The sequence below is a fragment of the Globicephala melas genome, chromosome 16, assembly GCF_963455315.2.
Source record: "Globicephala melas chromosome 16, mGloMel1.2, whole genome shotgun sequence".
In the NCBI taxonomy this organism is placed as follows: Eukaryota; Metazoa; Chordata; class Mammalia; order Artiodactyla; family Delphinidae; genus Globicephala; species Globicephala melas.
This window is the reverse complement of record NC_083329.1, coordinates 6,154,984-6,178,654: the sequence shown is the minus strand read 5'-3', so window position 1 is coordinate 6,178,654 and position 23,671 is coordinate 6,154,984. Positions and strand designations below refer to the sequence as shown.

The window sequence follows — 23,671 nt, the reverse complement described above, 5'->3', positions numbered from 1 at the left end:
GCTTCTAAGCTGCTATTGAAGAGCTGGGCTTTCTTTCTTTCTTTTTTTCTTTTTGCGGTACACGGGCCTCTCACTGCTGTGGCCTCTCCCGTTGCGGAGCACAGGCTCCGGACGCGCAGGCTCAGCGGCCATGGCTCACGGGCCCAGCCGCTCCGCGGCATGTGGGATCTTCCCGGACCGGGGCACGAACCCGCGTCCCCTGCATCGGCAGGCGGACTCTCAACCACAGAGCCACCAGGGAAGCCCGAAGAGCTGGGCTTTCTTCTTTGAGCAGCAGTGCTTTATGCCCAGTGGGTGCAGTGGGGACCAGGCTGGTGTTGGGTGGAGCTGAGAGCCTGCAGTGAAGCCACTGTGTCCCCCGCTAGTTTAGAGGGGCCGTGCTCTTCATAGAGGATTTTAGCAGATTACGTAATGGTTCTGAATTGAAGGAAGTGCCTATTTTAAGTGAAATTACAGCAATTTCCTCTTCTTTCCTTGTGAATTTGAATCCTTTAAAACATTAGGCAGGGCAGTCTAAGACAACAAAAACTTAATGGTGCAGAAGGAACTGGAATTTTCAGGAAAATGAACCATTTTAACCACCTGTGCCCTGAAAGAGAAGTCAGCTGTGAATCCACAGGGAGCCGTGTGGGCACGTTCATCTCTTTTTTTTCCCTCTGTGTTTCCCCCAAGCAACGTGAAGGTTGATGTTCCCAATAAGTTTGGCTTTACCGCTCTGATGGTCGCTGCCCAGAGAGGATACACCAGGTACGGCGCTTCCCTCTGCATCCCTTAGGGGAGGGGTTGAGCCCCTCGCTGATCCCAAAGGCTCCTCTCAGGACGGGGACGGGAGGGGAAGGGCCGTCGGTGGGGGAGGGGGGGGAAACCCAGCTTCAGTTCTCTTTCCAAAATTGAGCCATGTAGGGGCTGAACAGAAGCTCAGCTGCTTTTATCATAAAGTCACACAACATGCAGGAGAGGGTATAAAAATGTATAATCATGTGATAAGGAAGAGAGGTAGCCATTTAAATTACATTTTGCAAGGTATTTTATATGTCCTGGGAAAACTGGTTATTAGAATGTGAATTTCTTTAAAAAAAAAAAAAGGGGGGGGAGGGATATTCATTCTAGAAAACAAATTTCCCTGATAGGTTGCTCAGATATAATTTCCACTGACACAATCTATTTTCTCTACTCCTCACGGAGATACACATAAATATTAAGAGCTTATTTTTTCCAACATATTTATATTTAACTAAAATGCCATTTTTAAAGAAATAGAAATGGATTTTCATTAGATTCTACCATTTGAAAATGTATTTCCAATGGTCATTAAAGTGAGAGTGAGTTAGTTTCATAGTCTAACTTGTTCCATGTGGTATAGTTTTTTGTTTTCAATGACTAATTCACGTAAAGGGTAAAAAACTGTTTGTTTGTTTTTTTGGTGTGGAGAGGCAGTTTCTTGGTTTCGTAATGCCCTGTCTTTAAAGCCAGCTGCCTCTGAAGATGGAGAAGAGAGAGTTGCCAGGACAGGTCTTAAATATAGAGTCGTTCATTTTTACTGGGTTATCGTGGGTTCCTATTCATCAAAGCTACTTATCCAGCGACTCTGAAATTTGTCTTGTTTAGGCTTGTGAAAATCCTCGTTTCTAACGGCACAGATGTGAATCTGCAGAATGGAAGTGGCAAAGACAGGTAGGTATGGAACATGCTCTAAACTGTTCCCATACTTGTGTTACTAGGCTTGGGTTTTTGATTTACCCAAATATTTTCTTGTTTCTTTTGACAGTACTGAGAGGTGATAGGTCTCAAAGGAACGATGGCAACTCAAAAACTGGCTTATTCACTTGTCCGCTTATTCTTCCACTCAACAGGGTATTTTGGGGGATATCCATTATAATGCATCTGCCTTCCCTAGCTTGAGCCCAGCAGACACTAAGCGCTCAGTAAGTGATAGTTATTGAAGCAGTTTTCTCCAGCCGTGTGCTGGGCATTTGGTTGTAAGTGCCTGTGGCACTTTTTACCTCCCTAAGGGCTCTCATTGCATGTCGCCTGACTCTGTTAACTAGAAGTCTTCGGTGTTTCCAAGGAAGCAAAAGGCATTCACAAAGATACAACCCAGTTACTTCCCTGAGGTGAAAGGGCTGAGTGCCTTGCAGGAGAAGTTTGTGGAAAGAACATGATACTTGGAAACTTGTTCTTACAATGACGAGAGAATGTTGTAGAAAGACCTAAAAATAATCACTAATCTAGTAATTAAGTTTAATTAATTCAAATCAACCAATATTTATTGAATGACTACCACATGCCAGGCTCTGTGCTTGGCACTTGGGTAGAACAGTGAATAAAATGCAAAGCCTTTGCTCAAGGAGCTTACAGTCACGTGATGTGTGCCGATCAAAGGTTTATGCACTGCAAACTAGTATGTAAGGAGTAGCTACAAAACACTGATCAAATATGGTAGGCCACAAAGAGGACATCAATTTCTAAAATCAGAAAGCCTACCTACCACACTCTCTGGACATAGTGCAGCAACAGATTTTAGTAACATTGAAAAAATCACTTAAGTTTAAACAGTAGTTTTTCAAATAACTCTTAGGTATTTTTGGAACTAAGCCATCAATTCAAGAAGTTTGAAAAAATAATACTGCCATTTTAAAAAGAAAAACTTGAGAGGTATGAAAGAGAAGAATTTTTAAAAAGTAGAAATTGATTATAAAATAAAGATTGTTGAGAAATGTAAGAGCTACCTCTTAAACCAAAGCTACACAATAAAATGGACCAATTTTGTAAATCTCAGAGGAAAGAAAAAATTAGAAATCTGAAAGTATTCATAACAGTATAGAGCAAATTCAAGCATGAAAAGAAAGTGGTACGCTTGCATCTAAAATAGATTTGATCAAATCACTGAAATGGGTACTTTTTTAGAGAAAATTTAAACCATCAAAATCAACTCAAGAAGTAGAACATCCAAAATAGCCAATATCCATACAAGAAATTAGAAAATTTATTAAAAGATCACCTCCAAAATAGCCTCTGTGGTTGGTCTGTTCTACCAATGAGCTTGTTCAGATTTTCTAGGTACTGATAATAACCTTGAACTTTTCCACAGCAGAGAGGAAGCTGGAAAGCGACAGAGGATAGCCTTATTGATAAAATCTGATAGAAAGAAAGCTATTTGTACATCTTTATGTGGAGACATTTATGTATCTCTTCCATCCTAGCTAAGGGATCATACAGGAGGGTAAGGATGTCTAGATCAGGAAATTTCTTAATGCTTCCCATCAGTAGACTGAAGGTGAAAAAAAGCCTGTGTGTGTGTAACTGGTCCTCTGTCTCTTTTTTTATTTTAAAAATTTTTTCTTATAGCAATGACTTTTGAGGAGACGGGATCAATTATCTTAGAGGATGCCCTGCATTCTTGATCTGCTCAGTTGTCTCCTAGGTGTGAAGGAGGCATTTAACTTGTTCATTATTTCCAATAAAGTTAAAATTAGGTTTAAAGGCTTGATTGGATTCAGGTTAACACTTTTAGCGAGAGCACTTCAGAGCTGGTGTCGTGGCTTCAGTTTGCCTCTGTCAGGCCTGTGATGCAGGTTGCCCCCCAGCTGGTGATTCCACTTCTCATCCTTTGCTGAGCGTGTAACAGCTAAGTCTTTCCTTTGTAAAGATATAGCTTCCCATTGCAATTAGAAAATAGTCTATGGGTTAGAAATTCAGTACAGTGTGAATATCCTGTTCTCCATTAAACTTTCATTCAAAAATTTTAGCATCTACTGTGATCCTTGCCTGAATCAATTATTTAATTGGGACTTGCCAAAAAGTGATTTTCTAATTCCATGATTCCTCCCATATTTATTAGCTGTGTAGTCTTCTGTCAACAAGAGCTTTCCGTCATCAACTGGAGATGGACTACATTGTATTCTATAAAGACAACATAAATGTTTATTTAAGTACCAATATTTAGAGTAAGGAATTGGTTTAATAGTTATCTCTAATAATGTCCAATGAGATTTTTTTCTTTTTCTTTTCTGAATATCATCATGGACTGGTAGATGTTTTTAAATCCAACATGTTACTCTATTACAGTGATTATTCATTTTTTGGAGGTATAATTCACATACCATAAAATTCATTCTGCTACAATGTACAATTCAGCGTTTAAAAATATATGAACAAAGTTGTGTAGCCACCATCACTGTCTAAATCCAGAAGATTTTCATCAACACGGAAAGAAGCCCTATATTCACTAGCAGTCATTTACCATCTCCTCCTTCCAGCTTCAGCAACCGCTAACCTGCTAGTTCTGTCTCTATGGACTTGTCTATTCTGGACATTTCATATAAATGAAATCATACTGTGTGGCCTTTTGCATCTGGCTTTTATTTAGCGTAATGTTTTAAGGTTCATCTACATTGTAGCATATATCAGTACTTCACTTCCTTTTTATGGCCAAATTATATTCCATTGTATGGATATACCACAATGTGTCTATTCATCAGTTGATAGACACATACATTTTATGTGAATAATTTTCATGGCTTTTCCACCCAAATTAGGATTTCTCTCTTAGGTTTAAGCCAGGGAGGGTAAATGTAGACCTGAGTGTGGAGACCCCACTTATAGCCAAATGCTTCTTCTGCTGTGTGTTGCAGTCTAATGCTTGCGTGCTACGCAGGACACCTAGATGTTGTGAAATACCTCCGAAGACACGGTGCTTCCTGGGACGCTAGAGACCTAGGAGGCTGTACAGCTCTGCACTGGGCTGCAGATGGAGGCCACTGCAATGTGATTGAGTGGATGATAAAGGACGGCTGTGAGGTACGATTGTCCTTGTTAACTACACACGTAGAGTTAAGAACCTAAATGCTGTTCCACAGGGTTTAGGACAAGCAGGGCCTTATGTGGATGTCTTTTGATTAGTTGAACCTAGAAATGCTAAAGAAAGTTCTCTGACTTATGAGCAAGAAAGTTCCTGAAGCCTTGGGAAAAAAAAAGATCGTTATAGAATTGTTATGCTAATGAGGCTTCAGATTGTCATGGAGGTTCATCGCGTGTGGGGGAAAAAGAAACAGTGCTGAATCCAGAGCTGGACCTGTTGCTTCTTCTACCTTGTTGATTCCTTTGTTCATTCCCTACGCCAACAAAGCTTGATGGTGCCTCTACAACACACCAGATACTGTGGGAGGTGCTGGACGCACCAAGATGTTCAGAACTCTTACAGCCATACTGCTGCTTATTGCTTTTAGAATTAGATTATTTTTATTCTTGGGTTTGCTTTAAAGATTAGTCATTAAAAAAAACTTCCGAAGAGCAAACACTATATCAAGAATAGAGCATTGCAGGGGCTTCCCTGGTGGCGCAGTGGTTGAGAGTCCGCCTGCCGATACAGGGGACATGGGTTCGTGCCCCGGTCCGGGAAGATCCCACATGCCGCGGAGCGGCTGGGCCCGTGAGCCATGGCCGCTAAGCCTGCGCGTCCGGAGCCTGTGCTCCGCGGTGGGAGAGGCCACAACAGTGAGAGGCCCGCGTACCAAAAAAAAAAGAATAGAGCATATTCCAGCTCTCGTGTCTTTGCTCTGAAGCAGGCATGTTGGTTTGATTCTGGTTTCATGTCATCAGAAAGCACAAATTCTACTTGGCAAATGGAAGTAGAGTTGTTTGGACTCTTCTAAAGATATTTGAAGATGGGCAGATAGAATTAGCTCCATTAGGGTAATTGCTGCTAACTTTGAAAACTTTAGAAGATTTCAAAGAAGTTAAATAAAAATTTCAGGGCATGGAAATAAGGAATGATGAACAAAATTCTCTCCTAATTGTGATTGCCAGATGGTGTAGACTACTGAGAAGTTAAACTGATGACCTGGAAAATAAACTCGAATGGAGAAGAGTTATGTCTCCCGGAAGATGTCTGTAGATTTGTCCTAGTTTGTCTCTGAAGTGTGATTGAGCAAAAGCAAGGCTTAAGTTGTGGGATCTTACTGGTTCCTGCTGCTGCTTTGAGAGGGCTGAGAAGAGGGCCCCTTGGAGGAAGAACCTCAATCAAGATAAATCCCTTTTATTACATTTCTTGTTTTGTTTTAGACACACGCACAAAAGGTCAGAGGTATCAGCCTTCGCGCCTTGGTGGTTAGGGCCCACACCTGCCTTGGGTGGTGGTGACAGCCACATTCCTCTTGTTTGGTTTATGATGAATTCTGCTCATGCTTTGGACCCAGTAAAAGTCTGTAGCTGAAAATGAAGTTTGACCTTTGCTGAAAGAAGGGCAGGTCTCTGCCATCAACATGTAATACTGGAATTTTGGAAGTGTAGTCTCTCTGGGCTTTAGTTATGGACACACTGATTTGGGGTGAATTCCATCTTTTTCTGTAGCACTGGAACTCCATAAATGTGTCCACAAAAGATTTCTGTGTGGCTGGTAGATGATATCAACACGAGTCGCTCTCTGTTCTTGGCAGGTGGTGGATCCGATGCTTTGGAAGACAGTGGGTTGGATCTGGGAGCAAAGTGGGGCAGTCACCCTCTTCTCGAATTGAATGATCTATACTGAGAGCGAGTTATTTGCATGGGGAACCATTTCTACATTTAATGAGCCATGTGACCTCAGGGAAGGTATTCGACTTCTCTGGGATTTGGTTTAAACATTTGTAAACCAGGAATAAAAATAGCTACCCCTGTTTCACCCTCAGGACCAAAGAGAAAATGTGTGTGGAAGCGCATTGGAAATGCATAAAGTACCTCGTAGTATGAGGTGGTTATTTTATTATTATTTAAATATAATGGAATGGACCTCGCTGCCCAAAGGTTATTTGTTATTTGCAAGAGGAAGAGCTGCACATCTTAACGGTGTTGCGGTGGCTAATCTCATACACACAAATCACCTGCAAGGTCCTAAGGCCCTACTGGCAGCTCCTTGTTTGTTATTCCGGTCTGATGCTTCATACTAAAGCTGCAGAGAGCTCTGAGTAATTCTTCTGTAAGTAATTCTTCTGAATTAGACCTGTGTGTGCGTCCATGCGTCCGTCTGTGCACGCGTGTATATGTCTACTTCGGTACCACTCTTCACGGATGGATGAGGTCCTTGTTGGGATTGGAGGAGGCAGTATCTACATTTCATTATTCTAGAATATGTCTTAAAAAGCATGAAACTGAAGGATCTTAATGTCGGGCAGGTTATTAGAAATGGCCCATCTTACTACCAGGCAAACTACATTTTGGACGAGGCTTTAGGTTGGCTGACTTTTCAGACTGGGTTTCATGTAAGAGATCTGGTTGCTTTGTATTTACTCCGGCTGTAGTTCTCCTGCTTAAAATGAATACCTATTGGTAAGTATCAGGGTGGGCGTTTATATTACTGTCTTGTTCCAGAAGGGATTTAAAGCCGCTTACAAAGACGCTTAAAAGTAAGCAGCAGACACCCTTTAAAAACCAGACGAGGAAAGTTAGGCACGAGAAAATAAGGCAGGGCTCACATGGGGCCAAGGAGGAGGTGATTACATTTCATTTTTCTGTCCCATCTTTTTTCCATTTGAACAAAATGTAAATGAAGATGCCAGTGGGTGGGGAGGGGCCTCCTGGGGCCTCTCAGCACCCTCTAAAGTGGCCCAAACACAGCTGCTCACTGTGTAAATGTGAACTGAAATCACGGTCCAATCAACTCTCACCGGGTCTAGAAAGACTGCTATCTAAATTGTGGGGGAATTTGGGCAAGTAGACATTTCTTTATAAGTTTCTGATGAGTGATTTTCAGGAAAAGAAAGTGGGCTAAGAGCCACTCTCCCTGTGGCTCTCCAGGTGGACCCCACGGACGCTGGCTCGGGGTGGACCCCGCTCATGAGAGTCTCTGCGGTCTCGGGGAACCAGGAGGTCGCCTCTCTGCTGATTGACGCAGGCGCGGATGTGAACATGAAAGACAAAGACGGCAAGACCCCTCTCATGGTACGCCTTGCTACACACAGCAGCCTGGCTTGACAGGTGGAATTAAGGTCAGAGCTGGCCCTGTAACAGAAATTCTTGAGAGTGCAGCCACATAAGAGCACTGGGGGGCTTCCCTGGTGGCGCAGTGGTTGAGAGTCCGCCTGCCGATGCAGGGGACACGGGTTCGTGCCCCGGTCCGGGAAGATCCCACATGCCGCGGAGCAGCTGGGCCCGTGAGCCATGGCCGCTGAGCCTGCGCGTCCGGAGCCTGTTGCTCCGCAACGGGAGAGGCCACAGCAGTGAGAGGCCCGCGTACCGCAAAAACAAAAAAACAAACAAACAAACAAAAAAAAGCACTGGGTTTTGGTTGCGTGTGTATTCCCTATCGGCCTGTGAATTAAGATATGGTGATGTCACCATAGCATTTTTTGGGGGGTGGGGGGGTCACTCTAGTATTTTTGTTGTCTTTTGACAGCTTTCTTGAAGGATTACCAACCCCAGTCCCTGGGGCCATTTTAGGATCAAAACAAAGAAGTGCTGTTCTCTGTCCTGGTTTGGCCTAGGACTTGTCAGGTCATCCCACATGGAGAAAAGCAGATTTCCTTTCCTCTTCCCTTGCAGCTGCCATGGCGGTGCAGCGAGGTCCACGCACCCGTCCTGCAAAGCCACAGCGGCCCCAGACAGCTCTGACCCTTGAGTGTGCTGCTGGTGGGTGTCCTGGACCTGTCCCACCAGGCACCCGCTTCCGCTCACCCCCACTGTTTGTCTCCTAGGTGGCCGTGCTGAATAACCATGAAGAATTAGTCCAGTTACTTCTTGACAAAGGGGCAGACGCAAGTGTGAAAAATGAGGTATGTAACTCCATCTCCATCTAAGGATTTTTTCCTGGTGAGGAGGAGAGAACATAGATACAAAAGAATTTTTCTTGTTTTCTCTTTCAGTTTGGCAAAGGTGTCCTAGAAATGGCCAGAGTTTTTGACAGAAAGGTTGGGATGTTCTTTCTGCCCTTTGAGGCTCATTTTGCAGCACTTAAAAAAAAACACAAAAAAACCCAAACCTTGGATTACATGCACCTGTTTTTGTTTATCTAGAATGTAGTCTCCTTATTAGAAGAAATGAGAAAAAAGCAAATGCCGAAGAAGTCATCTATTCGCTGACTGGGGCACCTCTTACCTCCCTCCGAAAGCCAAGTGAAACGAAGCAGAACAGGACTTGAACTGGACAGATGAAATTCTGCATCTTTGAGGGTTATGCATTTGATTAATTATTTGGTGAAGATTCACAGTACTTTTGTAACATACGACTGTTCTCACTTTGAAATACATCTTTTGACCTAAGTACGCGTGGTGGTGGTGTCGTCATCGGGCGTCTGTAGAACGGGGATATTTTCTTGTGCTCGGGCCTTTTGGAGTTAGACGTGAAGCAAAATATTTATGTCCCGGAGCTGCACAAACATACACGGGCCTCCCACTTCCCGCTCCTGCCCTCCAAGCTGTCCTCCGAGCCACTCCAGGACCCGATGGAAATTCCTTCTCCCATGTGTTTTTAATTATGTCCTTCCTTCCCAACCTAAGGCCTTCCAGGCCGTGTGGTCAGGCTGGTGCGCCCTCCTGAGAGACGCTCCTCCTGAAAGCCCAGGAGGCCACGTGAAGAGTTTTCCACTCAGCCGTTGGCCTCACATCAAAGCACGAGATGCATATTTCAAGACTCCGATTCTGCTCCATTAGAGCAGTCCTTTTAGAACAGACCTGTCTGAGGATGTGTTTGCGTACACTCAGGCCCGGACAATGAAAGAGCCGGCCTGCTGGCCTGTTGACAACTTTGCCAAAGAGGAGTATATTATTACATCGAGTCCTCGGAGCAGAAAGGGTTTTGATGCTGATCACTCAGTTCTAAGACAAGTAGGACTGAACAGGTCTGCTGGTTGGGAGCTCAGACACAAACGTGTTCGAGCTTTAGTTTGGCAGACACACTTAAAAATCAGTAAAGAGGGGAGCGAGCCGACCGCATGCATTTCGCGTCTCCAGAGACAAGCTGGTTAGCTTGACCCCAGGAGAAGACCAGCTACAGAGGTCTGCACGGGACTGGAATTTTCTCTGCAGGGAAAGAGCAATTAAAAGGTTATTTAAGTGCCAGAGCTCTGGGGGAAGGGCATAGAGAAGAAACACACCATCAGTTTTTTGATGTTGGCAGTTCTCAGCTTTATTCCATACAGCTTAGACTGTCCACCTTAGGACCTGGATCTGTGGCTCATATGCAGTCCTCTCCTTAGATATTTCACTAGCGTTTTACCTTTCGTACAAATGCTTATTCCTTTAGATTTGTTGGAATGGATTTTAAAAATCTCTCTAGGGCTTCCCTGGTGGCGCAGTGGTTGAGAGTCCGCCTGCCGATGCAGGGGACATGGGTTTGTGCCCCGGTCTGGGAAGATCCCACATGCCGCGGAGCGGCTGGGCCCGTGAGCCATGGCTGCTGAGCCTGCGCGTCCGGAGCCTGTGCTCCGCAACGGGAGAGGCCACAACAGGGGGAGGCCCACGTACCACAAAGAAAAAAAAAAAAAACAACTCTCTAAAAATCAGAGCATCGTCACGACGTTCCAAGGCTCCTTTTCCCCCCACCATGATCAATGCTGACATTCACCTCAACTTCATTCCTTGGTCTGTTGTATATACTATTCATGACCTACGGGAAGAGGGCACACCCCTTCTTGTGGAGGTCAACTTTGGCCATATAATGGGGCTGACTTTGGTCAATGAAACGTGAGTGGAAGTGGCTCCTGTCCCTCCGAGAGGAAGCTTTAAGAATCCCCAGGTCCCTCTTGCCTCTGCCACAAGACAGCCGTGATTCGGATGGTGGCCGGTCCATCAGCCCAGGGTCCTGAGACACGAGCGAGCGCTCACCCAGAACGGACATGACATGTGAGTGAGAAATAGCCCTTTCATGTCCTAAGTCACTGAAATTTAAGAGTGGCTTGTCATCTCAGTGTAACTTAGCCAAAAATGACTGCTTGTAAGGTCCTAGCTTGTATCTGTGAATTTAATTTTCCACTGAAGCACCTCTCAAGTCCTTTGGTTTCCAGTCTTATTTTATTCAGACTTTAAATTTTTATCTATCTACCTACCTTTCTACCTATCTATCTATATTCGGACTTTTTAAAATTCAGGAATGGATATTGAATTTTATCAAATGTCTTTTGTAGCATCTCTGGTTATCATAATATGGCCTATTTCCCTACAAGCTATTAATTTGCTGACTTGGACTACTCGATTTTTAAATATCGAACCATCCTTATATTCCTGAGGTGATCGCATCGGGTTACAGTGGGCTGCTGAGTTCTATATGCTCAGGCGCTATGTGTGTTTGCTTTTTAATCTTTTTCCTTAATAAGATTAGATGGTGGTTTATCTTGTGTTTTTAATTTTCCCAAGGAAGCAACCCATGCTTTTATTAGCTTCATGTTTCCCAAGTAATTTATACTTTTTATGTCTGAATTGGAATTCCCTCTGGATTGGAATCTCACGGGAAAGGGCACGAGCACTGGATTGTCACAGCATCCCAGGTGAGTGCTTCTAATTCAAGGAGTCTGAGAAACATGGCTGTAGTGTGTTATCACAAGTGGTTTCATTTGCTATTTGCTAGATAATCTGCTATTCAGCTTTGACTCGAGTCATTGCATTTCTAGGGCATAGATTGTTTTTCTACTTTTAGTGCATTTTATATATATATATATATATATATATATATATATATATATAAAATCAACTGAGCTACGTTATTAACTATGAGGTCTTCTATGTACTTATTTTTTGCCTGCTTGGTTTCTCATGGGTAGAGGGTGGTAAGAATAAGGAGACTTGTTACCATTCTGTAAATCTATTTTTCTCGGTATTCACTGCAGTTCTTTATGAAATTGGATGCTAGTTAAAAAAAAATTTGTAATGCGTTCCCATTGCAATTAGATTTTTATTCTGGATATGCCTGATGTAAATGTTTCTAATCCTGCTTGCTTTCTTTTTGAGTTTCTCTCTTCTATAAATAAGGTGAGTTTTTATGTATCACATCATTCAAAAAAGTATTAGGTTTCCCCCACCCCCACCCCCGCCCCACAGTGTGTGTGAAAAGGCATAAAGGCAACTTCTTCCATCCTTGTCCCATCATCTGACTGGCTCATGTGGACTGCAGCATGCATCCCCCGACCCTCCAGCTCACCATCCTTCTTAGTTTCTTATGCATCTATAAATGAATGAGAATATAGATACATTTTTCTACATGAGCGTTCCCCCTCCCCCATTTTGGTAACATGCTCAGTCATGAATGAGACACATCTTTATATTAACCTGTATACCATTTATTGGATATAATATGCGTAACATTGACTTTTTTCTATGGAAAAGCAGGCTGTGTTACCTGTAGACCCCCAATATGAGACATGTGTACAAAGGTAACAGACTGTAACATAAAAAGGTATGTGAAAAAAATTAGCAAACCAAAGCATGATAAATGGATGAAGCACTATAAAAATGAATGTACTGGTTTAGTAGCTGTAACTTTGTACTGTGCTGAATAGCCTGTAGCCAAGTTTTACAGAGTTATACGTATGTGCCACACACATTCCAACAATGCACCTCCCTTAAAACCTCCCCGCTTGACCTGATAGACGGTACAAGAGCGCAGTGAGCTCTGATGCTACTTGTCCTGCTTGGACTCTTCGAGGGTTTTCTCTTTCTAGTTTGATATATTTTTTCTATCACTGTCCTTCCTACTTACGTACTTGCTTATATAGGCCATGAGCACAGACATCATTCCACTTCTTTGTAAAACTAAAATGATCACATGAGATTTATCCTTTTATTCTGGATTTACAGTGTGCTAAATTGAGAACTAAAAAATTATCTTATGGAAGGAGAATCACAGGGAGAATACAGGACATGTGTTTTGGAGATGATATGGAAACATCAGGGTTGGTTACAGAGGATTGAACCTGGAAGGGCCAAATCACATTGAGGATTCCTTTAACTGTGTGTTAAATCTTATGGCTGTCACAATCCACTATTGAATATTATGACAATTTTATATGCAGTGTTTCTTCTCCTAATTTTTCTCATATAGAACAGGCTCTTCTTAATGGCTGGATTCTAAGCCACCACTGCTGTCCCAAAAGTAAAGAGGGCGTTTTCTTTAAGACAGGCAGGGAAACGGTTTATTCATGTGCAGGTAAGTGGCTTCTGGAAGCATCACTGCACAGAAATGGTTCTCAGCCTGCGGCTCACGAATCTTCCTTAGCTTGTTGTTACTGGTATGACTATCAGAGTTTTCAAATAGGTTTAAAAGAAAGAGATGTCAGTGGGAACTGTAGAGTGAGTCGAGAGAACTTTGTAATTGGAGGTGAACTGATTTTCTATGGCCAACTCCCCCTTCTAATAGATAGAAGTCTTTAGCGTCCCTCCTGGGGGAGGGACGCTGCTGGAGTCCAGGCTGGTGGGGGAGCTGGCAGCGCTGCTCCAGGCTGCGGTGCTGGAGGAGGCTGGGCTGTGGGTGTCCGATGGGTGGACTTGTGGGGCAGCTACCACTTTGGCTGACCTGAAGTAGCTAAAAACGCCGAGATCTGTCAGAGATGGGAGAGGCCTCGGTGCTGGGTTGGGCCTGGGGAAGGAACTTGTGTCTGGGTGATAAGAAGTGACCAAGAGACGTATTAGCCTAGGCTGCCTGTGTCCAGATGCGTTCATGGCCTGCTCGTGAGTTGTGGGAAGGAGAAGAGATGGCAGCTGGCAGCCAGCCATCGTGCGGGGGACGCACAGCCTGAGTCACCCCCGGGGGTCGGCACCGGCAGACTTCCGGGTGTAACGTTTATCTGGGTTACTTGTGTCTGGTTGGGGTCAGTTTGATAACAGTGAGGAAGGACCTCCAGACCGAGTCAGCCCTAGGCTTCCTGCTAGGGAACACCTGGGGCGCCCTCCAGAGCCCACGTTTTAAGCGAAATAAGCCTCCTGCTGAAAGCCTGCGAAGGGTCAGGCTGCTGCCCAGGCATCGTGCCCTCTTGGGTGTCGGGGTCTCAGTGGCTCAGAGTGCTTTGTAAACAGCAGTGGAGAGATGGCAGGGAGATGCTTGAGAATTCCCGCCGGGCCAGCACCAGGCTCTGTTTAGCACCATGGAGATCACAGGCTCCTAAGCACGGTCTGCCCCAGGGCAGAGTTGGAGCTGCTCTTCTCTTAGGGGTTACACGGATGTGTTGTACTGATTTGCCGGAACAATGGACTCCGGTTTCAGGCTGAGAATTCCTAATAAAGTTAAGAAGGCATAAAAATGTCCCCTTTGAGACTAGTCAGGAGTATTTATTCTCATGTAGTTTAATTTGCTGCTCTTGTGGTTTTTTGTGATGTCATCCCACATGTGTAAGCTGGAAAAATCCACACTGGGAAGCGTAATCTCTATATGCATATTTTGACAATGGAAAATGTTATGTATTGTTTCTCTTGGTTGCTACACATCTGATTCCATGTGTCAGGAAAACAAACTGTTACACAAAATTTCAGGCGATAAATTTTTCAGTAGGATGCCTGGAAGATTAGCCATCTACTTCTCAGTAAAGTGGGGTCCTATAACCTACAACTCTCAGAAGATGGAGGAAGGAAAGTGACTACCCTTAGGGCCTGCTCTGTGTCGAGGCATGCTGACTTTCTCAGCGAGGGCCTTCTAAGCCCCCGTCAACTCTATTATTCATGCCTATACAATTAAAAAAATATTAAAAATAGACTGCCATTGAAATATAAGCATTAACTTTTGTTTCTATCATCTATGAGGATATAAAAAGGGGGAGGAATAGCTCCCCCCCCGAAACAACCTGGTTATTAGTTACTTTCCTAAGTTATATTAAAATGAAAGTTATTGTTTAATATGCTTCATTTGATAAATATTGCATTTGGAAGTATTGTTCCTCTAATAATATTATCTGTGTATTGTAAGGGGATATTAGGTTTAACTATGTTCTTTTCCAGAAATAAATTGCGTGGCTCTGGAGAAGCACTTAGTACTGTGGAGAGAGAAGAATGTGTCATCAGCCGTGGCCCCTAAGCGGCCATTGATGATGAAATGTAAAATCACAGCATTAATCTCCTTTAATATCAAACTATTCCTGGTTCTCTGAAATAGAAGCATAGGAATTATAATTAAGGACAGACAAAAAAAGTTCACATCCTCTTCCTTGCACTAGCAGAAGGGGCTACAATGCCAGATGCAAGGGTTTGGGCATCTACGAAGACAATACCCACATGATGCACCATAAAAATTCTGTAAACTTTTCAACAGCATATGTTTTGGCCTTAGTATAGTTACCAAATATAATACCAGTTATAGTAATTCTGTATGTACTCCTCAGCAGTAATAGTTTCTAACATGGCTTTATAGTTTTAAGAAATTAATAAATGTATAATGAACAGTTGCATGCTATAAGAGTTGGAATGTATTAGAGCCGAGTTCCCTTTTGTGTGTGTGTGTATGTGTGTGTGACATGGATTTTATTGAGTTTATCCACGATCGTGAATACTGTGTTGCCTGGATACAGTGGGAACACGGGGAAAGTTAAATGCACTCTTGTTTCTGGAAGGCAAACCAAGATTCTTGGTACGTTTTGTCTTTCTGCTTCAAGGCGTAGAAAAACCATTGAAATGACCCCAGATGAAGTCCCTCTCATAAAACAGAGTGGATTATGGAACTGCTGTCAGTTGCCTTCTAATGTGAAAACCAGTCGCACGTGACCCCACTAGAAGGCAGACAGAGGCATAATCGCACTTTACCTTGTCTGAGTCATTTTGTAATTTTCATGCCCTTAGATACAAGCATCTTCAAGATCTCCTTTTGGAAATGGCTCCCCAGTCAGACATCTGAAGAGTGAAAGGCTGCTGAGGCTGCTGCCCAAGACTGCACTTCGTGAGTATTGATCAGGACTTTGATTTCCTTATCCCATTTCTGTGACGCTCAACAGGTAAGTTGTAAGTGCTTAAGAAATAGATTCCGACTCTGTGCCAAAAACATCTTTTAAAGATTTCCTCAGCCAAGTTGGGAAAATAAGATGCCCCAAAGAGAACTTAATAGTAACTTAGGGTTCTTCGTTCAACATGTACTAACAAGGATGGCAGACCCTAACCTGTCCCGATGAGCAGAGCATTCCATTTGGTTGCAGTTTTTGCAAGCCTAGGGATTCTGCCTAATTTTTAATAAGTTGAACCTTGTGGTAAAAGAAGAGTTTTAGCTACAGAATTGATTCACTAGATCTGGTTACTGGTTCACATCTGAAAATAGTTGTGCTCCACGGAAAGCCTCATCGATCTGTCGGAACACAGAGTCACTGTATTATAGTCGAGAACACAAGGTGGTAATTTGTGTAGCTCCAAACAGTACAGGGAGATGGAGGTTTGCAGTGCTTGGGCAGTAGCTGTCTTGTAGAAGCACCACCTTTCCCAATCTAAATAAGGTGCTGACGCCAGCACTCCTTAAAGGGCAGCCAGGGAAAGAAGTTCTTGGTGTTTCTATAAAGCAAACTTCTCTGCCTGCTCTCCAAATGCTCTCAGGGCTGGTGAGAGCTCAAGGTCAAGTTTCTGGCTGGCCTCGTGTTCCAGTCTCTATACTGGTGCGGCCACACCTTAAAATTCCTTTCCGCAACCCAGGTTCTCTCCAAAGCTTCCTGGCCAGAAGCCAGGTCCTTCCCTGTTACCCTAGAGCTTCAAGGGATAATAACCCTGGTGGGCCAACCTATCAGCTGTGACAGGGCCCAGGTTATCCCCGCAAGCCAAGCATAGGCTGGACCAGAAGCCAGGCTCTGGCCTGAGAGCAGGGGTTCCAGAAAATCACTCGAGGCTCTACCTGGGGTCTCTTGAGCTGTGTCTGGTACCATAACCACAGCCATGGGTAGCTGGGGAGTTGCTGTCCAATACAGCCTCCTTCAAAAAGTAAACATCCTGTCCAGAATCCCATAAAGCACGATATTTCAAGTTCACTAAACTATTCAAAGCACAAAAAGCCTTCCTTCCATGGAAAACTCAGTGATGGTTTTAAAAAAAACACACAAAAAAACCGCCCACTACAGCGCACTGCGCTGTAGCAAGCATTCTGCATAAATTAATAATTTACAAGTACCTGAGCAAGTAAAAGTATACACAGCACCATAGCACAGCACAGCACCGACGGCAGTAGCTCAAAGTTCTTCAAATCATGGTGTTTGAAACATTAAAAAAATTCTAAAAGTTGGTACAAAAAGTAACTCCAACTGGAGTTGAGAGATGGATAGTGCAAACTTCTGTCTTCACTGTTGAACAACGCTGTTGGCTTGCTTCTCACTTTGCATAGGCGATGTGGGTGGCTCTGGGCACTTGATGGGGCTGTTTGGAAGCAGGTCTGCAGGAAGAGCAACCAGAGAGTAGGAAACAAAACTATAGTTAGAGGCCCTGCCAGCGATTTCTGCAGACACAGACACCCGGGTTGGAGATGCCTTTTCTTGCACTGTGACGCGCTTCCAGGATCGGACCCCACCCCCTGCCCTGGGGGCTGGAGACCCCTCTTGCTTTCAGCAGGAATTGCAGATCCCAGAAGGGACCTCGCTGAGGGCTGCAGCATCTTCAGCCGTTTAGGACCCTTTCCAAAGCTACTGCTCCCGTCCGTCCACAGGAGAAGAGTGCCATTCAACAGAAAAATGGTGCAAGCCACAGAGGTGAGCCTCACGTGTAGCTTTAAATTTTGTAACAGTCTTAAGTAAAAATAGATAAAACTTTAGTTATGTTTCACTTAACCCACTCTATCCAGAGTAATAGTATTTCAATGTGTCACCAACATACAGAATTATTAATGATATAGTTGACACGTTGGGGGTACTGACTCTTCAAAATCCACTGTGGGGAATTTCCTGGTTGTCCAGTTGTTTAGGACTCTGTGCTTCCACCACAGTGGGCACGGGGTCGATCCCTGGTTGGGGAACTAAGATCCCGCATGCCGCGAGGTATGGCCAAAAAAAAAAAATCCAGCATGTATTTGCATTGCCAGCGTATCTCATCTTCCACCAGCCACAGTGTGCCCAGCGGCTACTGTATTAGTGCAGCTCCAGAGCAAAGCTGGGCATGTGGGATCCCTCGGAAATGAACATACAGAGGGTTCTCCTTCCAGGAGGAGACCAAAGCCAGCTTGCACTGATGTCAGCAACTGGCCGCTGCTTGAGGTCCTTTAAAAAGAGAGCCTTCCCCAGAGGATCTAAACAGACATTTCTCCAAAGACGACACACAGATGGCCAAAAAGCACATGACAAGATACTCAACATCACTAATTATCGGAGAAATGTAAATCAAAACTACAATGAGGTATCACCTCACACGAGTCAGAATGGCCATCACCAAAAAACTCTACAAACAATAAATGCTGGAGAGGGCGTGGAGAAAAGGGAACCCTCCTGCGCTGCTGGTAGGAGTGTAAACTGGTGCGGCCACTATGTTAAAAAACTAAAAACAGAGTTGCCGTATGATCCTGCAGTCCCACTCCTGGGCATATATCTATCTGGAGAAAACCATAATTCGAAAAGATACATGCACCCCAGTGTTCACTACAGCACTATTCACAACAGCCCAGACATGGAAGCAAACCTCCACGTCCGTCAACGTAGAAATGGATAAAGAAGATGTGGTATATACGCAATGGAATACCACTCAGCCATAAAAAAGTATGAACTAATGCCATTTGCAGCCACATGGATGGACCTACAGATTATCATACTAAGCAAAGTAAGCCAAAGACAAATATCATCTGATATCATTCACGTGTGGAATCTAAAATATGACACGAACTTATCTACTAAAACAAAAACTCAGACCTAGAGAACAGACGTGTGGTTTCCAAGGGGGAGGGAGGGTGGGGGAGAGAAGTGGGAGTTTGGGGTTAGCAGATGCAAACTATTATATGTAGAATGGATAAACGACAAGGTCCTACTGTATAGCACAGGGAACTATATTCAATATCCTGTGATAAACCACAATGGAAAGAATATGAAAAAGAATATATGTGTAACTGAATCATTTTGCTGTAAGCAGAAATTAAATCAACTATACTTCAATAAAATAAATTTAAAAAGAGAGGCCCTTCCCCTCTTCATGTCCATGTAAAGTGGTGTTTTTTTCCTTTTGAACAAGAAAAGTAACTGCAAGCTCAGTGGACAAACCACAGTGAAATAATTAGGATGCTCTGGAGTTTTTCTGTACTTGTGTAGTCGGGAATTAAACCACTGTCCTGACCCTTTGACCGGCTTTATCTGAGCTATATTAGGCAGCTATCTCTTTCGTGGGCCAAACATTTTTCCTAAGAGCTGTAATGAAATCATGAGCGTGTAGCATTTCCCTTCAGAGATGCTGAATTACTGAACCCAGGGCCTGGCCACCACCTACCTTTGGTTCTTTGCAGCTCACAAAGCAAGCTGCCTGCTCAGGGGGTAGATGTTTTGGCTGAGGGTTTAACCCATCTGTGTGCTGGTAAATGTTTAACTACCCACCACTGGGGGGAAGGTAAAGATTTAACCATAGCATTTGCTGATTTCCACGGTATAAATACTCATGCTCCCAACACGATGTGACTGAACATGGAAGAGATGTGCAGTGGCCACCATGGCATGGCATTTTCATCACATAGGAATGACAGATACAGTAATCTCAAGAATGTGGGTTGCGAGAACTACCATATGACCCAGCAATCCCACTACTGGGCATACACCCTGAGAAAACCATAATTCAAAAAAGAGTCATGTACCACAGTGTTCACTGCAGCACAATTTACAATAGCCAGGACATGGAAGCAACCTAAGTAAGTGCCCATCGACAGATGACTGGATAAAGAAGAGGTGGCACATACATACAATGGAATATTACTCAGCCATAAAAGGAAACGAAATTGAGTTATTTGTAGTGAGGTGGATGGACCTAGCGTCTGTCCTACAGAGTGAAGTCAGAAAGAGAAAAACAAATACTGTACGGCTAACACATATATATATGGAATCTAAAAAAATAAATGGTTCTGAAGAACCTAGGGGCAGGACAGGAATAAAGACACAGACGTAGAGAATGCACTTGAGGACACGGGGAGGGGGAAGGGTAAGCTGGGATGAAGTAAGAGAGTGGCATGGACATATATACACTACCAAATGTAAAACAGCTAGTGGGAAGCAGCCGCATAGCACAGGGAGATCAGCTTGGTCTCCCTAGAGGGATGGGATAGGGAGGGTGGGAGGGAGACACAAGAGGGAGGGGGATATATGTATACGTATAGCTGATTTACTTTGTGATACAGCAGAAACTAACCCACCATTGTAAAGCAATTATACTCCAATAAAGATGTTAAAAAATGTGGATTGCTGTAAAATATAGTAAAAAAAAAAAAAAAAAAAAAAATGGAGGTGAGGCGCTTTGAGCATTTCTTACCTTTGTTTTCAGTGTAACTGGTATCACTGCCAGCTTATATAATTTTGAAGAATGGCTAGGCTTAACACCTAGCTTGCAAAATTCCTAGAAATTTAATAGTTCTTGCAAAGCAGTGTGGGTTGGCTCCAGCACACCACTGGGTTGAGCCTTGCTGCCCAAGCCCAGATTCAGGGCTGTGCCCTCAACCCCTCGGGGAGGGCGTAGGACATGACCACAGCTGCAGCTGAGGCTTCAAAGGTGATTCCTTGTGCCGGCTGAGGGGGAAGCTCCCAGTTACCCCTGCCCAGCAGCTTCTTTAGCCTGACTTCTTACATTCCCCTTATTTCATCCATGACCCTCCAACCTCACCTCGTGTCTCGGGATCCCAGGGGTTGGGCGGAGGCCATCAAGGTCCAAGTGGGATTTCTGGAGGTAGGTGTCCAGCTTTCATAATATCGCACCACTTGCTGGCTTTCTCTCCCTTGGGGGACATGACGCAGCCCAGATCAACAGGCACGGCTCTGAGGGATCTGTTCTACTTGATCTTGAGTTGATCTCACGGGTAGGCTGGGATCATTGCTAAGAGTGACATGTGATGCCTACAATTATAGCTCCCAGCTGCTTCCTGCTTATTCTTTAGATTCGTCCTCACGTCTGTTTTATATTGTTCCCAGGGGTGGGGAGTGCAGGACGCACGGCCGCCAGCGCCACCCCCATGTCCTCCTGTGGCTTGAGAAGCATGGCTCGGTGCAGCTGCGCCCACATAGTTTTGGGGAGAAAAAGAGGGACATGGGTGCATCACACCAACCTGATGGGCGCCCGGCGGAGCCCAGACTCCTGCTGTCCCGGGGTCCTGGCAAGCCGGGTTGTCCTGCTTAAAGGATCTGCAGGCAGAGGCTTCTGAGGAGGGTTTGGCTTACGAGTTCCCTGCAATAAACCACAAGATTATGTCTGATCACCGGCTCCATGAACTCGGACAAGACACTGACCTCAGGAGCTGTTAGAGTCCCCTGGAGAGTGGGATAGAGAGAGCAGAGTGGTTAAGTTGCTACACAGCCCAAGTTTCATTTACTGTAATCTTTCTGAATACGATCATCTAACAGCACAGGTGTGGTGGTGGTGCGTGTGTGTGTGTGTGTGAGGGTGGGTGACCTGTGTTAAAGATTTAACCATAGCATCATTTAGTTACAGTCACTCAAATATGGGTCTTCAGCTGCCATGCTGTTCCCAGGCCTTGGAAGTATAGTTGATGCTGGTGCTTCTGGGCCAGTGTTACCCAGGGGATGTAAACTTCCCTGTGCTTTTAGGCTTCTTTTCAATTTATAAAGGCCTAACATGAGAAGATGGTGAAAATCTTTTCAAAGAACACATTCATTGCCTCAAATTTGCCAGAATCCTGTAACAGAACTTGTTCAGCTGTGGGCGAACCAGACAATGAAGGTGACCATCCTTCACCCATCAGGATGGGGTCAGTAACATCCCTCCATGAAATACACAAAGGTTCTGCTACCAAAATATTTTCTAATAGTTCATTCAGAGAGTCACAAACTGGCTTGGAAAATGACACCCAGAAGGAAAACCCAAGACACAGTGGTTTGAGGGACAGATATTGTTCTGTAAGGAAGCTGATGGGGGCGGTGCTGTGTTGACCAGAGGCCAGTGAGGGAGTTGGCAGAAGGTGGGCAGAGCATGAACTTGGAGTATCTGCTCTGGGTTTTGTACAAATACCAATACTCTGGGACTCGTGCAAGTCACTTGACTTCTCTGAACCTCAACCTCTCTGTCTGTAAAGTGAGAGAAAACAAGACCCATCTCATAGCACTGTCATGAGGACTAAAGTAATGTATGGGAAGCTCCCAGAATATAGATAACAATGATTAGAAGTCACTTGTGGGACTTCCCTGGTGACGCAGTGGTTAAGACTCCGTGCTCCCAATGCAGAGGGCCCGGGTTTGATCCCTGGTCGGGGAACTAGATCCCACATGCATGCTGCAACTAAGAGCTTTCATGCGCGACTAAGGAGCACACCTGCCGCAACTAAGACCCGGCACAACCCCCCCCCCCCCGCCGCAAAAAAAAAGGCACTTGTGTTCCTGGGGTCCCTTCCTTGGCTACTGTGAGAGTGGGGCTCACTGGAGCCAGGTTGGAAAGTCAGTGAGTGTTGATAACACTCTCTTTTGGGCCCAGGGTGAACATAGGCATCAAGGCACCACCTGCGCTGGTCCTTGGAGCATAGACGCACTCACACATATACAGTCTGTAGGAAATGGTGCTAGAAACTCAAGGAAGGCAGGACATCCTAATAAACAGATGACCTCATACACTGTCATGGAACTCAGTATTCCATACATCCAGAATACTCAAGATGATTTAAACACATACGAGTTGAATTTCTCATAGTAATCATCCCACTAAAATTATATCTCCGCAGCAATCGGAGCTCAGTTAAAAGAAGGCGACAATATAGTCACAATTTAACATAGCTTTATAAAGCAAAGGAAGCTACCACAGGAGTCTGTCAACCACAGCTGTATGGAAAATACAGCAACTTGAAACAATGGGGAAACTGGGATAGGAAGGAGCCACCAAACAAGGAACAGACTTACAAGTGCCATTTCTACATCAGCTCTCATTAATGGAAATATTAACAGCCTGTTGAATGTAAAATAGAACACAACGTTCACTGGAAATACAGACCATACAATGAGCACAAGCACCGAAGTCACGCTGTTTGTATACCCAACCAGGCTCTGCGCTTACAAGCTCTGAGAGCACACAAGTTATTTAACTTCTTTAAGTTGTAGAGAGGAGATGATGTGAGGGTTCAGGGAGAGATTACCTGTTAATCTCTTAGCATAGAGCCTGGCACACAGCGACCAATACGTGTTAGCTGCTACTATTTCACAACTACTATTATTGAAGGAGTGAATTCAACCATCTAAAAGCACCATAATCCTCCCAACAAACACTGGGTGATAAACCATGGCACTAAACCAAGCTCCACTTCCTAAAAGGTGGTAGAAAATAATGAGCACGCTAATATGTGGATGTAAAGATGAATGCACACACCCACATCTGAGGATTAAAGAATTCATTACTAAATGATACTAGCTTTGCCGCTAAGTATGAATAAATATCTAGTCTTGGTAGTAAAGACAATGTCAGGTTTTTATTACACTACTGGAGAAAAAATGAGATGTATGTTACAGTGTATCACAATATATTTGGATTTATCACGGAACCTTAGGAGATAGGTTGGCCATTCATTCTGGTTTTGCCTGGAGACATTCCCAATTTACGGCTGTGTTTAATTTATTAATCATAGACTTTCTCATGTGCCCTGGTTTAGAGGA

At 44.1% G+C, this 23,671-nt stretch overlaps 2 protein-coding genes across 2 annotated transcripts in view; one reads left to right on the top strand and one right to left on the bottom strand.

Moving 5' to 3' along the window:
- The window catches only part of FANK1 (fibronectin type III and ankyrin repeat domains 1), a 112,812-nt gene extending 103,525 nt beyond the window's left edge, over window positions 1-9,287 (top strand). The window contains exons 5-10 of the mRNA XM_060286162.1: window positions 673-747; window positions 1,609-1,674; window positions 4,635-4,800; window positions 7,774-7,917; window positions 8,670-8,747; window positions 8,838-9,287. Coding sequence (XP_060142145.1) covers window positions 673-747; window positions 1,609-1,674; window positions 4,635-4,800; window positions 7,774-7,917; window positions 8,670-8,747; window positions 8,838-8,987 — 679 coding nt within the window. The 3' untranslated portion in view covers window positions 8,988-9,287. The remainder of the gene's footprint in view (window positions 1-672; window positions 748-1,608; window positions 1,675-4,634; window positions 4,801-7,773; window positions 7,918-8,669; window positions 8,748-8,837) is intronic.
- A 2,941-nt stretch (window positions 9,288-12,228) lies between these two features.
- ADAM12 (ADAM metallopeptidase domain 12) overlaps window positions 12,229-23,671 on the bottom strand; it is a 354,171-nt gene continuing 342,728 nt past the window's right edge. Inside the window, exons 22-23 of the mRNA XM_060286736.1 lie at window positions 21,127-21,245; window positions 12,229-17,286 (exon numbers count right to left, since the gene is read on the bottom strand). Coding sequence (XP_060142719.1) covers window positions 17,226-17,286; window positions 21,127-21,245 — 180 coding nt within the window. The 3' untranslated portion in view covers window positions 12,229-17,225. The remainder of the gene's footprint in view (window positions 17,287-21,126; window positions 21,246-23,671) is intronic.